This window comes from Mustelus asterias, chromosome 13 (assembly GCF_964213995.1).
Source record: "Mustelus asterias chromosome 13, sMusAst1.hap1.1, whole genome shotgun sequence".
Taxonomy (NCBI): domain Eukaryota; kingdom Metazoa; phylum Chordata; class Chondrichthyes; order Carcharhiniformes; family Triakidae; genus Mustelus; species Mustelus asterias.
The window spans coordinates 2,644,838-2,657,682 of record NC_135813.1 but is presented as its reverse complement, the minus strand read 5'-3'; the positions used below and the strand labels follow the sequence as shown (position 1 = coordinate 2,657,682).

Here is a 12,845-nt window from a genome sequence, read left to right as displayed (position 1 = left end):
TCAAGGGGAGGATGTTTGGATTCTCTCCTGTTGGAGATGGTCTTTGCCTGGACCTTGTGTGGCGTGAATGTTACTTGTCAGCCCCAGCCTGGATATTGTCCAGGTCTTGCTGCATTTGGACACCGACTGCTTCAGTATCTGGGGAGTTGCGAATGGTGCTGAACATTGTGCAATCATCGGCGAACAAGCCCACTTCTGACCTTATGATGGAGGGAAGGTCATTGATGAAGCAGCTGGAGATGGTTGGGTCTCGGACACTGACCCTGAGGGACTCCTGCAGTGATGTCCTGGGGCTGAGATGATTGACCTCCAACCACCACAACCATCTTCCTTTGTGCCGAGTGTGACTCCAACCCGCAGAGAGTTCCCCCCCCCCCCCGCCGATGTCCATTGACTCCAGATTTGCTAGGGTTCCTTGATTTAATGCTCGGGTCGAAGACTACCTTGATGTTAAGCACAGTCACTCTGACCTCACCCCTGGAGTTCAACTCCTTTATCCATGTTTGAACCAAGGCTGTGCTGGAATCTGGAGCCGAGTGGCCCTGGTAGAACCCAAACTGAGCGTCAGTGTTTAAATAGGCAAGGTTGACAATCTTCACTTGACGACATTCGGAAAAATATCGGAAATTAAACTGAATCTCAAACACAGTTTCTGTAAAATGATCGTGGTTCTTGCAGGCAAGATGCTGATTGGTCATTGTTAATGACTGCACAGCAGGCTCACAAACACAATCGGTCTCTTTACTTTTTAATGTATACAACAATGGAGAGGTTTAATGAGCGCAGACACAGAACCCTGCTCAAGTCATCAGCTGGGAGACAGATCCTCACCCAGTGTCTGGGAGACTGACTCTCACCCAGTGTCTGGGAGACTGACTCTCACCCAGTGTCTGGGAGACTGACTTTCACCCACTGTCTGGGAGACAGATCCTCACCCAGTGTCTGAGAGACAGATCCTCACCCAGTGTCTGAGAGACAGATCCTCACCCAGTGTCTGGGAGACAGATCCTCACCCAGTGTCTGGGAGACAGATCCTCACCCAGTGTCTGAGAGACAGATCCTCACCCAGTGTCTGAGAGACAGATCCTCACCCAGTGTCTGAGAGACAGATCCTCACCCAGTGTCTGAGAGACAGATCCTCACCCAGTGTCTGAGAGACAGATCCTCACCCAGTGTCTGAGAGACAGATCCTCACCCAGTGTCTGGGAGACAGATCCTCACCCAGTGTCTGAGAGACAGATCCTCACCCAGTGTCTGAGAGACAGATCCTCACCCAGTGTCTGAGAGACAGATCCTCACCCAGTGTCTGGGAGACAGATCCTCACCCAGTGTCTGGGAGACAGATCCTCATCCAGTGTCTGGGAGACAGATCCTCACCCAGTGTCTGAGAGACAGATCCTCACCCAGTGTCTGGGAGACAGATCCTCACCCAGTGTCTGGGAGACAGATCCTCACCCACTGTCTGGGAGAGATCCTCACCCAGTGTCTGGGAGACAGATCCTCACCCAGTGTCTGGAAGACTGACTCTCACCAATGCTGTTAGTCAGCTGGACTCTGGCAATACCCGCCTGATGTGGAGATGCCGGCGTTGGACTGGGGTAAACACAGTAAGAAGATTAACAACACCAGGTTAAAGTCCAACAGGTTTATTTGGTAGCAAAAGCCACACAAGCTTTCGGAGCCCCAAGCCCCTTCACCTGAAGAAGGGGCTTGGAGCTCCAAAAGCTTGTGTGGCTTTTGCTACCAAATAAACCTGTTGGACTTTAACCTGGTGTTGTTAATACCCGCCTGGCCCAGCCTCCCATCTTCTACCTTCTGTACCTCTACCCTGGGGCAGCACAGTGGTTAGCACTGCTGCCTCACAGCACCAGGGACCCGGGTTCAATTCCCAGCTTGGGTCACTGTCTGTGCTGAGTCTGCACATTCTCCCCGTGTCTGCGTGGGTTTTCTCCGGGTGCTCCGGTTTCCTCCCACAGTCCAAAGATGTGCAGGTTAGGTGAATTGGTCATGCTAAATTCTCCCTGAGTGTACCTGAACAGGCGCCGGAGTGTGGCGAATATGGGATTTTCACAGTAACTTCATTGCAGTGTTAATGTAAGCCTACTTGTGACACTAATAAATAAACTTTTTTACTTTGTGAACCTGAGCTCATCCAAAACTCTGCTGCCCATGGTCTAACTCACTCTGGAGGAATCCTCGTTCCTCCCTGTCTGGCCTGTGTTATATCCCCAGTCCGTGTGTCTCTGCACCGAGCCATGTCTTCAGTCAGCCCTGCTCCATGTTGGAATTCTCTCACTAAACCCCTCCTTAAGCACATTCTAAAGCCTGATACTCTAATCCATCCGAATATCTCTGTCTTGGCTTTACTCTCCATTTTGTTCCACCGTGTTCCTATGAAAAGTATTGGGATATTTTGCTATGCTGAAGAGCTTGCATTTATATAGCACCTTTAACTTACCCAGTGTCCAGGGAGCGGCTGGAGTTGGGGACAGTGTTTGGCCGACACTGGCTGAACCTTGATTTATCAGTCACATGTTCAGCAGTGTAATCTCTCACATCCACTCTGAGCAAATAAGGTGAGTTACTGCCTGCCACACACGGGCAGTAACTCTCTCACATCCTTGCTGGCTCAGCTATTCTCCAATACGGCTGGTGACCTATCGGCCCAACAACCTCCAAGGATCAAACTGAAAAACTATCCAAATTCACACCCAATCATTGATAATGGTCAACGTGTGCAAGGGCAGAATCAATTTGATTTGATTTGATTTATTATTGTCACATATATTAACATACAGTGAAAAGTACGCTTCCTTGTGCGCTATACAAAGCATACCGTTCATAGAGAAGGAAAGGAGAGAGTGCAGAATGTAGTGTTACAGTCATAGCTATGGTGTAGAGAAAGATCAACTTAATGCAAGGTAAGTCCATTCAAAAGTCTGACAGCAACAGGGAAGAAGCTGTTCTTGAGTCGGTTGGTGCGTGACCTCAGACTTTTGTATCTTTTTCCCGAAGGAAGAAGGTGGAAGAGAGAGTGTCCGGGGTCCTGAATTATGCTGGTTGCTTTGCCGAGGCAGCGGGAAGTGTAGACAGAGTCAATGGGTGGGAGGCTGGTTTGCGTGATGGACTGGGCTTCGTTCACAACCCTTTGTAGTTTCTTGCGGTCTTGGGCAGAGCAGGAGCCACAGCAAGCTGTGATACAACCAGAAAGAATGCTTTCTATGGTGCATCTGTAAAAATTGGTGAGAGTCGTAGCTGACATGCCAAATTTCCTTAAGCAATCACTCACTTAATCACTCACTCCTGGTTCGCCCAGCACAGTGAAATAGTCCAACGTTCAGCAGCCAGACTCTCACAGAGAATGGCCATTCAGCAGGAGCCCTCAGACTCTCAGACCTTCTCTCTCTCGCTTATGGTTCAATTCCTGATCAGTGCTTGTAGAATTCCAGTTCTCGGTACCGTCTCCTTTACACTCACCCACACACACTCACACTCTTTCTGAGGACATGGGGACACATCACAAGCAGCTGCTGCCAAGACAAAAGGCTGCTTTAGAGTCATACAGTCATGGAGGTTTACAGCATGGAAACAGGCCCTTCGGCCCAACTTGTCCATGCCACCCTTTTTTTTAAAAACTCCTAAGCTAATCCCAATTGCCCGCATTTGGCCCATATCCCTCTATACCCATCGTACCCATATAACTGTCTAAATGCTTTTTAAAAGATAAAATTGTACCCGCCTCTACTACTACCTCTGGCAGCTTGTTCCAGACACTCACCACCCTCTGTGTGAAAAAATTGCCCTCTGGACACTTTTGTATTTCTCCCCTCTCCCCTTAAACCTATGCCCTCTAGTTTTAGACTCCCCTACCTTTGGGAAAAGATATTGACTATCTACCTTGTCTATGCCCCTCATTATTTTATAGACCTCTATAAGGTCACCCCTCAGCCTCCTACGCTCCAGAGAGAAAAGTCCCAGTCTATCCCCTATAACTCAATCCATCAAGTCCCGGTAGCATCCTAGTAAATCTTTTCTGCACTCTTTCTAGTTTAATAATATCCTTTCTCACTTGTGCCTCCAATTGGTGAGCAGTGCACCAGACGCTCCTCATTCAACAGTGATACGTGACAGACTGATTTTGTGAGACAACGGAGAAAGAAGCTGCATTTCTGTTGTGCCGTTCACTGCCTCGGGATGTCCCAGAGTGCTTTATAGCCCTTGATGCTCATTTGCAGTAGAGGCAATGTCACACAGCCGCCAATTGGTGCACAGCTCAATCCCACAAACAGCAATTTGATCATGGCCAGGGTAAACTATTCTTGTGGTGTTGGTCGGGGGAAGAAAATTGGCCACTACACCCAGGGGTGCTCTCATGTTCTTTGGAATAGTGGCCGTGGGACCTTGTCCATCTGAGAGAGCAGACAGGACATCAGTTTAATGTCTCAGATCCCAAAGACAACTTAAAACACAAACTACCAGCTACTTCTCTCCTAAATTGATGACCCTTCCAGTTCCAAAGGCCCACGCTGCTTTGCCGACGGGATCACTCTTTGATTTGACAGCTTGGATACGGAGACCAGCAAGCTGATTGGCTGTCGGGAGCATCACAGCTGACTCTGAATGTCCCTCAGCCACCAGCAGGAGTCAGAGGGTAATGATCAAAAGCAGGAACCCTGGCCGACCACGCTTGGATTAAATGAGGCCCATTACTGCTCCCGGCTAGTTTCACCTCAGATTAAATTTACTCAGCCCCTGACTGAGGATTGTCCTTACTCACCCAGTACTTCCAATATCATCGCAAACTGTGAAAGAGTCAGCTCCCAACTTATCTCACCTCACAGGCAGCGTTGGGTCAGTCGCTGGATCCTTACTCTTTCGAAGATTCACAGGGACACACCTCATAAGCGTCTGTACAGTGGACTATAGGGATCAGACCAGATTGATATGGAGCCTGGGTGGCCAATCTGGCTGTGCAGCAAAGAGGCTTTCAGATTCTTTACCTTTGAAGCTCCTCAACTAACTGATGAAAGCCATCCTCCATCAAACACTCCCAGGACAGGTACAGCACTTTGATAGCCAACATCAAAGGTAGATGTAACAGACATGACCCCGGGATGTATCTGCTCCTGAACCCTTTGAAAGCAGTCTATTTACATAACCACTCTTAGTGGCTTATCTCAAAGGTACTTCCCTTAAACATCATGTCCTGAGCTATCAGTTCTTGAATTCTTTTGAGGAATAGAATTATTCATAACTAGTCTTCCCAGCCAGTTGGTTACACTAGCCAACTGTGTTATACATTATCACTCCTTCACAAGGTCACCACATTTGTTTCCCAGCACCCTGCTGTCTTCCTGTTTGTCGAAGAAAGACTTTTGTTCCAGGACTTGCTCTATTTATATAAGTCAGTTTGATTATTAACTCTGAACTCTGCAAGATGTCCAACAAACAACAGATATACCTCACAACTATAAAGCTCCCTCGATCTACACTGTCCCGATCAAACACTCCCAGGACAGGTACAGCACGGGGTTAGATACAGAGTAAAGCTCCCTCTACACTGTCCCCATCAAACACCCCCAGGACAGGTACAGCACGGGGTTAGATACAGAGTAAAGCTCCCTCGACACTGTCCCCATCAAACACTCCCAGGACAGGTACAGCACGGGGTTAGATACAGAGTACAGCTCCCTCTACACTGTCCCCATCAAATACTCCCAGGACAGGTACAGCACAGGGTTAGATACAGAGTGAAGCTCCCTCTACACTGTCCCCATCAAACACTCCCAGGACAGGTGCAGCACATGGCTAGATACAGAGTAAAGCTCCCTCTACACTGTCCCCCATCAAACACTCCCAGGACAGGTACAGCACGGGGTTAGATACAGAGTAAAGCTCCCTCTACACTGTCCCCATCAAACACTCCCAGGACAGGTACAGCACGGGGTTAGATACAGAGTACAGCTCCCTCTACACTGTCCCCATCAAATACTCCCAGGACAGGTACAGCACAGGGTTAGATACAGAGTGAAGCTCCCTCTACACTGTCCCCATCAAACACTCCCAGGACAGGTACAGCACGGGGTTAGATACAGAGTAAAGCTCCCTCTACACTGTCCCCCATCAAACACTCCCAGGACAGGTACAGCACGGGGTTAGATACAGAGTAAAGCTCCCTCTACACTGTCCCCATCAAACACTCCCAGGACAGGTGCAGCACATGGCTAGATACAGAGTAAAGCTCCCTCTACACTGTCCCCCATCAAACACTCCCAGGACAGGTACAGCACGGGGTTAGATACAGAGTAAAGCTCCCTCTACACTGTCCCCATCAAACACTCCCAGGACAGGTACAGCACGGGGTTAGATACAGAGTAAAGCTCCCTCTACACTGTTCCCATCAAACACTCCCAGGACAGTTACAGCACGGGGTTAGATACAGAGTAAAGCTCCCTCTACACTGTCCCCATCAGTATGACACAAGAGCGAACTCTTTTGTTCAGTCACCCTGCAGAATCTGAGATTAATTTAGCGCAGAATTGTGAGGAATAGAATCCAAGATGTGTCGGTGAGGGGGATTAGCGGGATAAATACTTGGGGTTACAGGGAACAGATCTGGGTGGGATTGGCCCTTAGTGTCATGGGGTTTACGTAAGGTCACAAGGATAGGGCCGGGGTGGGATTGTTGTCAACGCAGACCCGATGGGCTGAATGGCGTCCTTCTGCACTGAAGGGATTCTATCCCTATACACTGAACAGGAATGTTATCAGACCAGATTTGACACCAGGCCACATATGGAAATAAGGGCAGGACAGACAACCAAAAGCTTGATCAAAAGGCTTGGTTTTAATGAGCATCTTAAAGAAGAAGAGGCTACAGGGAGGGAATTCTCGAGTATAGGGTCGAGGCAGCCAACGCACAGCCAATATGGGCAGCAAGGTGGCACAGTGGTTAGCACTGCTGCCTCACAGCGCCAGGAACCCAGGTTCAATTCCAGCCTTGGGTCACTGTCTGTGTGGAGTTTGCACATTCTCCTCGTGTCTGCGTGGGTTTCCTCCGGGTGCTCCGGTTTCCTCCCACAGTCTAAAGATGTGTGGGTTAGGTGCATTGACCGTGCTAAATTGCCCCTGAGTGACAGGGGGACTAGCTGGGGTAAATGCATGGGGTTATGGGGATAGGGCCTGGGTGGGATTGTGGTTGGTATAGACTCGATGGGCCAAATGGCCTCCTTCTGCACTGTAGGATTCCACGTTTCAAATCAGAACTGCCTGAGATGCTAGAATTGGAGGAATGCAGAGATTTGATCCAAAGCGGTATAGAGGGCTATGGGGAAAAGGCAGGGAAGTGGATGAGTTCAATGCCTGTTTTGAGCAAGAGGTCAGCGAGAGCACGCCCTCCATCCCAGAAGCCTCGAACAAACCTGTATCTGAGGTCACCGTCGCAGACATCAGAGCACCCTTCTCAAAAGTCAACCCACGGAAAGCAACTGGCCCAAATGGGGTCTGGTACCCAGATCCTGCGCAGACCAGCTAATGGGGGTATTCGCAGACATCTTTAACCTCTCTTTACACCAATCTGAGGTCCCTATCTGCTTCAGGAAGACAATCATCATCTCGATATCAAAGAAAAGCCAAGCAGCGTGCCTTAATGACTATCGGCCGGTGGCTCTGACATCCATCATTATGAAGTGCTTCGAAAGGTTAGTCTTAGCACAAATCAATTCCACCCTCCCGGATTACCTGGATCCACTACAGTTTGCCGACCGCCGCAACAGGTCCACAGCAGATGCCATTTCCCTGGCCCTGCGCTCAACCCTGGAACACCTAGATAACAAAGACACCTATGTCAGACTCCTATTTATTGACTACAGCTCAGCCTTCAACACTATTATTCCTACGGGACTCATCTCCAACCTTTGTGGCCTGGGGCTCGGCTCCTCCCTCTTCAACTGGATCCTAGACTTCCGAACCCACAGACCGCGCTCAGTAAGGATAGGCAACAACACTTCCTCCACGATCATCCTCAACACTGGTGCCCCACAAGGCTGTGTTCTCAGCCCCCTACTATGCTCCTTATACACCTATGACTGTGTGGTCAAATTCCTCTCCAATTCGATTTTCAAGTTTGCTGACAACACCACCATAGTGGGTCGGATCTCAAACAATGACACGACAGAGTACAGGAATGAGATAGAGAATCTGGTGAACTGGTGCAGCAACAATAATCTCTCACTCAATGTCAACATAATGAAGGAGATTGTCATCGACTTCAGGAAGTGTAGTGGAGAACATGCCCCTGTCTACATCAATGGGAACGAAGTAGAATTGGTCGAGAGCTTCAAGTTTCTAGGTGTCCAGATCACCAACAACCTGTCCTGGACCCCCAGATGCCGACACTACAATTAAGAAAGCCCATCAATGCCTCTACTTTCTCAGAAGACTAAGGAAATTTGGCATGTCAGCTACGACTCTCACCAACTTCTGCAGATGCACATAGAAAGCATTCTTTCTGGTTGTATCACAGCTTGGTCTGGGCTCCTGCTCTGCCCAAGACCGCAAGGAACTACAGAAAGGTCGTGAATGTAGCCCAATCCATCACGCAAACCAGCCTCCCATCCATTGACTCTGTCTACACTTCCCGCTGCCTTGGCAAAGCAGCCAGCATAATTAAGGACCCCACGCACCCCGGACATTCTCTCTTCCACCTTCTTCTGTTGGGAAAAAGATACAAAAGGTCTGAGGCCACGTACCAACCCGACTCAATAACAGCTTCTTCCCTGCTGCTGCCAGAGTTTTGAATGGACTTACCTCGCATTAAGTTGATCTTTCTCTACACCCTAGCTATGACTGTAACACTACATTCTGCACTCTCGCTTCCTTCTCTATGAACGGTATGCTCTGTCTGTATAGCGCGCAAGAAACAATACTTTTCACTGTGTGTTAATACATGTGACAATAATAAATCAAATCAAATCAAAGATGCAGCCCCAGCCCGCTGTGCACTGGCAGCATGTAGCAGTGAGCTATTCCACTGTGGAGAGCATCATAATGGAAGCTGGTCCCGGCTTCATCCTCTGATCAGGGGCAGGAGCCCCAGCCCTGGGGCACTGAGGCCAATTGCAGCCTCAGACCACAGAGAGCAGGGTATCTACACCCCACCCCACACCTTGGGGAGGGGACACAGTTGGCCTCAGTACCCCAGGGGTGGAACTTGGGGGAAGCTGCGATGCCCCACACAGTCGAATATTCTGCCCGGCAGTGGTTGTCAGCCGGGCGGCTGAATCTACTCCAGACCCAGGCTCGGGCCTGCCCCGCTGGGAAACACGCCGCTCCGCTCACCTGACAGGGCGGCCGGGCTCCCCGCTCCGCTCCCGCACTCTCTGCCCGGCCCTAACGCCGGGGCCATGAAACCGCCTGAGGCCCTTAGCAACCAGACCTCAGCACGGGGGCAACGCCAGGCACGGTGCATCGCGGGAACGAGGAGGACTCCCGCCCAGCCTCCCAGCAGCCGTGCATGCAGGGATACTGGAGGAGTGAGCGGAGGGCCATGGGGGTTGCAGTGTATGCTGGGATACTGGAGGTCTCCTCCCACTCTGGACATTACCCTTCCAGAGCCCTGGACATTCTGCTCTCTGCATCATTTCTGATCAGAAGCTTCACATCAAACAGCCTGTGGAAGATAAACCAGTTTCTGACCTCTAGCATCTGTCAAACTGATCAAAACCCCTTGATTTGAGTGAAAGCAAAATACTGCAGCTGCTAAAAATCTGGAAACAAAAACAGAAAATGCTGGAAAGTTGCAGCAGATTTGGCAGCAGGGAGACAGGAACAGGAAATGTTTCAGCTCATCATCACCCAACTATGTTTCCCTCAATTTTCAACTCCTCTCATTTATTTGAGTGTTTTTCTTTAAATGTCCTACTTTGCCTCAGACCCACAATAACTTTAACATCTGTCCTAACTTCAGGCAAACTCTGGGCATCAGGCCCCACCTCTTGCCCTGTGCAGATGTTAACTATTCCCCAGTGCATTTTTAAAGGGGCTGTGAGCTTGTTGGAGGTGCAATCACTGTAGCCACATAAATACTGTGGCTACAGGGAGGTCAGAGGCTGGGAATTCTGCAGATTACCTTCCAGAATCATCTCCCGACTCCCCAAAGACTGTCCACCGTCTACAAGACAGTGTGACTCTCCACTTGCCTGGAGCTGCACTCATCCAACACCAGACGAGCTCAACACCATCCAGGAAAAATGGCAGTTGGTTGACCTCCCACCCACCACACCTTAACTGCTCATTGTCACTGGCACACAGTGGGATGTGCCATCTACAAGAGGCATTGCAGCAGCTCACCGGGGCTTCTTTGAGGGCACCTTTCAAACCTGCCACCTTTACCATCTAGGACAGAGACAGAAGATGCATGGGGACCATCACCACCAGGAGGCTGCCCTCCAAGTCGTTCATTGTCCTGACTTTGAAATGCACCGGCCATTCCTTCACCGTCAAAAACCTGGAACTTCCTCCCTAGCAGTGCTGTGGGAGTACCTACACCACATAGACTGCAGCGGTTCAAAGCAGTGCCTCACGACCACCTTCTCGAGGGAAGTTGAGGATGAACAAAAAATGCCGGCCTTGCCAGTGACGCCCAAATCCCAAGAACAAGTGAAAAAGCTAACAAAATGCAGACTGGGCGAGAGGTTGAAAGTGTTCCAGAATGCAAAATATTTTATTTCCTTTCAACAATTTACAGTGTGCATCCTTAACACAAGAAAATAAACTTCTCGGGTAAGAGAAGAATCTCTGAATCTGAAATATTATGCAGTCTACATGAGAGTACTAAACTACAGGAGATGGGGGGTGCAGGACACAGTTAATGACAAACGACACTGGGGGAAGAATCACATTATGTGCGAGGACCTTGAGATTAGCAGATTTCATTCTGTACAAAATTATCCCCAAATTACACTGCATCTCTTGTGGTGGTTTGGAACATTGCTGTGTGACGGGCAATTGGACGCAGCACCTATGGAATACTGTTTAATTCGTGAGGCATGTGGAGGGGCTGATTCTTCGAGGGGAACCAAAGCTCCTCACAGCTTCTCTGGCCATTCTGTCCTCTTCTTCCCATGTCCTGTCAGATCTTCTCCCAGAATAAGAGAAAGATAGCATCGATATTGCACATGTTAATATTTATTCACACAATCCTCCAGATATTTTAAAGTATTAATGTACAACAGTTGGGTCTGGCTATACAATACTCTTACAGCAGCCTTTTATATATATTACCTAAATACAAATCATTAGGGACAATCTTTCCAAAATTTTTCCACCCCCCCCCCTCCCCCAATAACTCTTTCCACCCAAACACACTTTTCTCAAAACTGAACAGTTACAGCAATCAAAGAACGGTTTGGTGCTGGGCATCTTTCGGGGCATGCCAGGGTCTGGTTTACCCCAGTTCCATGGCACGATGGTTGCTCTGACATTTCCAGTTACTTTGAGGGTGTGTGTTTATTTCATATTCCGCTGCATTGTAAATTCAGTCACGTCGCTATAGCTTCCGTTTGACTTGGTTTTATTATTTAAGTGGCTAAGCCTGGAATAAAAACATTACATTTCACACATCTTCAGGTTTTAGTCCCTCAACCCATCTCAAAGGGTTTTGCAATGCATCAACTTGCTGGCATTTCTGGAGGTCCCTTCAAGGGAAAAAGCTATTGAAAACACACACCGCTCCAGTTTAATCACCTGTAACTGCAAACGTCACAGCACATCACATCACCTGCACTGCCCCCATTAAGGGTTTTACAATCCGTTCATTTAAGAATTCATTCTAAGTCTGTTCACTTCAACGTTGGATATTTCCTTTGTACGAAGCGACCCGGTCGAGGCGCTGCCGGTCCGGCCGAGGGCTGGAAAACAGATCACAGCAACAATTACTAACTGGGAAACGTGGTGGAGCCTGACAACCCCATCCCCATCAAACACTCCCAGGACAGGTACAGCACGGGGTTAGATACAGAGTAAAGCTCCCTCTACACTGTCCCCCATCAAACACTCCCAGGACAGGTACAGCATGGGGTTAGATACAGAGTAAAGCTCCCTCTACACTGTCCCCCATCAAACACTCCCAGGACAGGTACAGCACGGGGTTAGACACAGAGTAAAGCTCCCTCTACACTGTCCCCATCAAACACTCCCAGGACAGGTACAGCACGGGGTTAGACACAGAGTAAAGCTCCCTCTACACTGTCCCCATCAAACACTCCCAGGACAGGTACAGCACGGGGTTAGATACAGAGTAAAGCTCCCTCTACACTGTCCCCCATCAAACACTCCCAGGACAGGTACAGCACGGGGTTAGATACAGAGTAAAGCTCCCTCTACACTGTCCCCCCATCAAACACTCCCAGGACAGATACAGCACGGGATTAGGTACAGAGTAAAGCTCCCTCTACACTGTCCCCATCAAACACTCCCAGGACAGGTACAGCACGGGATTAGGTACAGAGCAAAGCTCCCCCTACACTGTCCCCATCAAACACTCCCAGGACAGGTACAGCACGGGGTTAGATACAGAGTAAAGCTCCCTCTACACTGTCCCCATCAAACACTCCCAGGACAGGTACAGCACGGGGTTAGATACAGAGTAAAGCTCCCTCTACACTGTCCCCATCAAACACTCCCAGGACAGGTACAGCACGGGGTTAGATACAGAGTAAAGCTCCCTCTACACTGTTAAATAGTATTTTATAGCATCTCTAATACACAATTACACACGGGATTAACATTCATCACAGGTTTAAACAGAGTATCGCAAAACAGAACTTATTTCATAATTAAAAACA

General features: G+C 49.1%; 2 protein-coding genes across 3 annotated transcripts in view; both read right to left on the bottom strand.

Moving 5' to 3' along the window:
• The window catches only part of inpp5e (inositol polyphosphate-5-phosphatase E), a 28,948-nt gene extending 19,456 nt beyond the window's left edge, over nucleotides 1-9,492 (bottom strand). Inside the window, exon 1 of the mRNA XM_078226195.1 lies at nucleotides 9,340-9,492. The gene's annotated coding sequence lies outside the window, so the exon portion shown is untranslated. The remainder of the gene's footprint in view (nucleotides 1-9,339) is intronic.
• Nucleotides 9,493-10,695: 1,203 nt separating this feature from the next.
• sec16a (SEC16 homolog A, endoplasmic reticulum export factor) overlaps nucleotides 10,696-12,845 on the bottom strand; it is a 64,846-nt gene continuing 62,696 nt past the window's right edge. For both annotated transcript variants that reach the window (XM_078226189.1, XM_078226190.1), the window contains one exon: nucleotides 10,696-11,909. In XM_078226189.1, coding sequence (XP_078082315.1) covers nucleotides 11,841-11,909 — 69 coding nt within the window. In that variant the 3' untranslated portion in view covers nucleotides 10,696-11,840. The remainder of the gene's footprint in view (nucleotides 11,910-12,845) is intronic.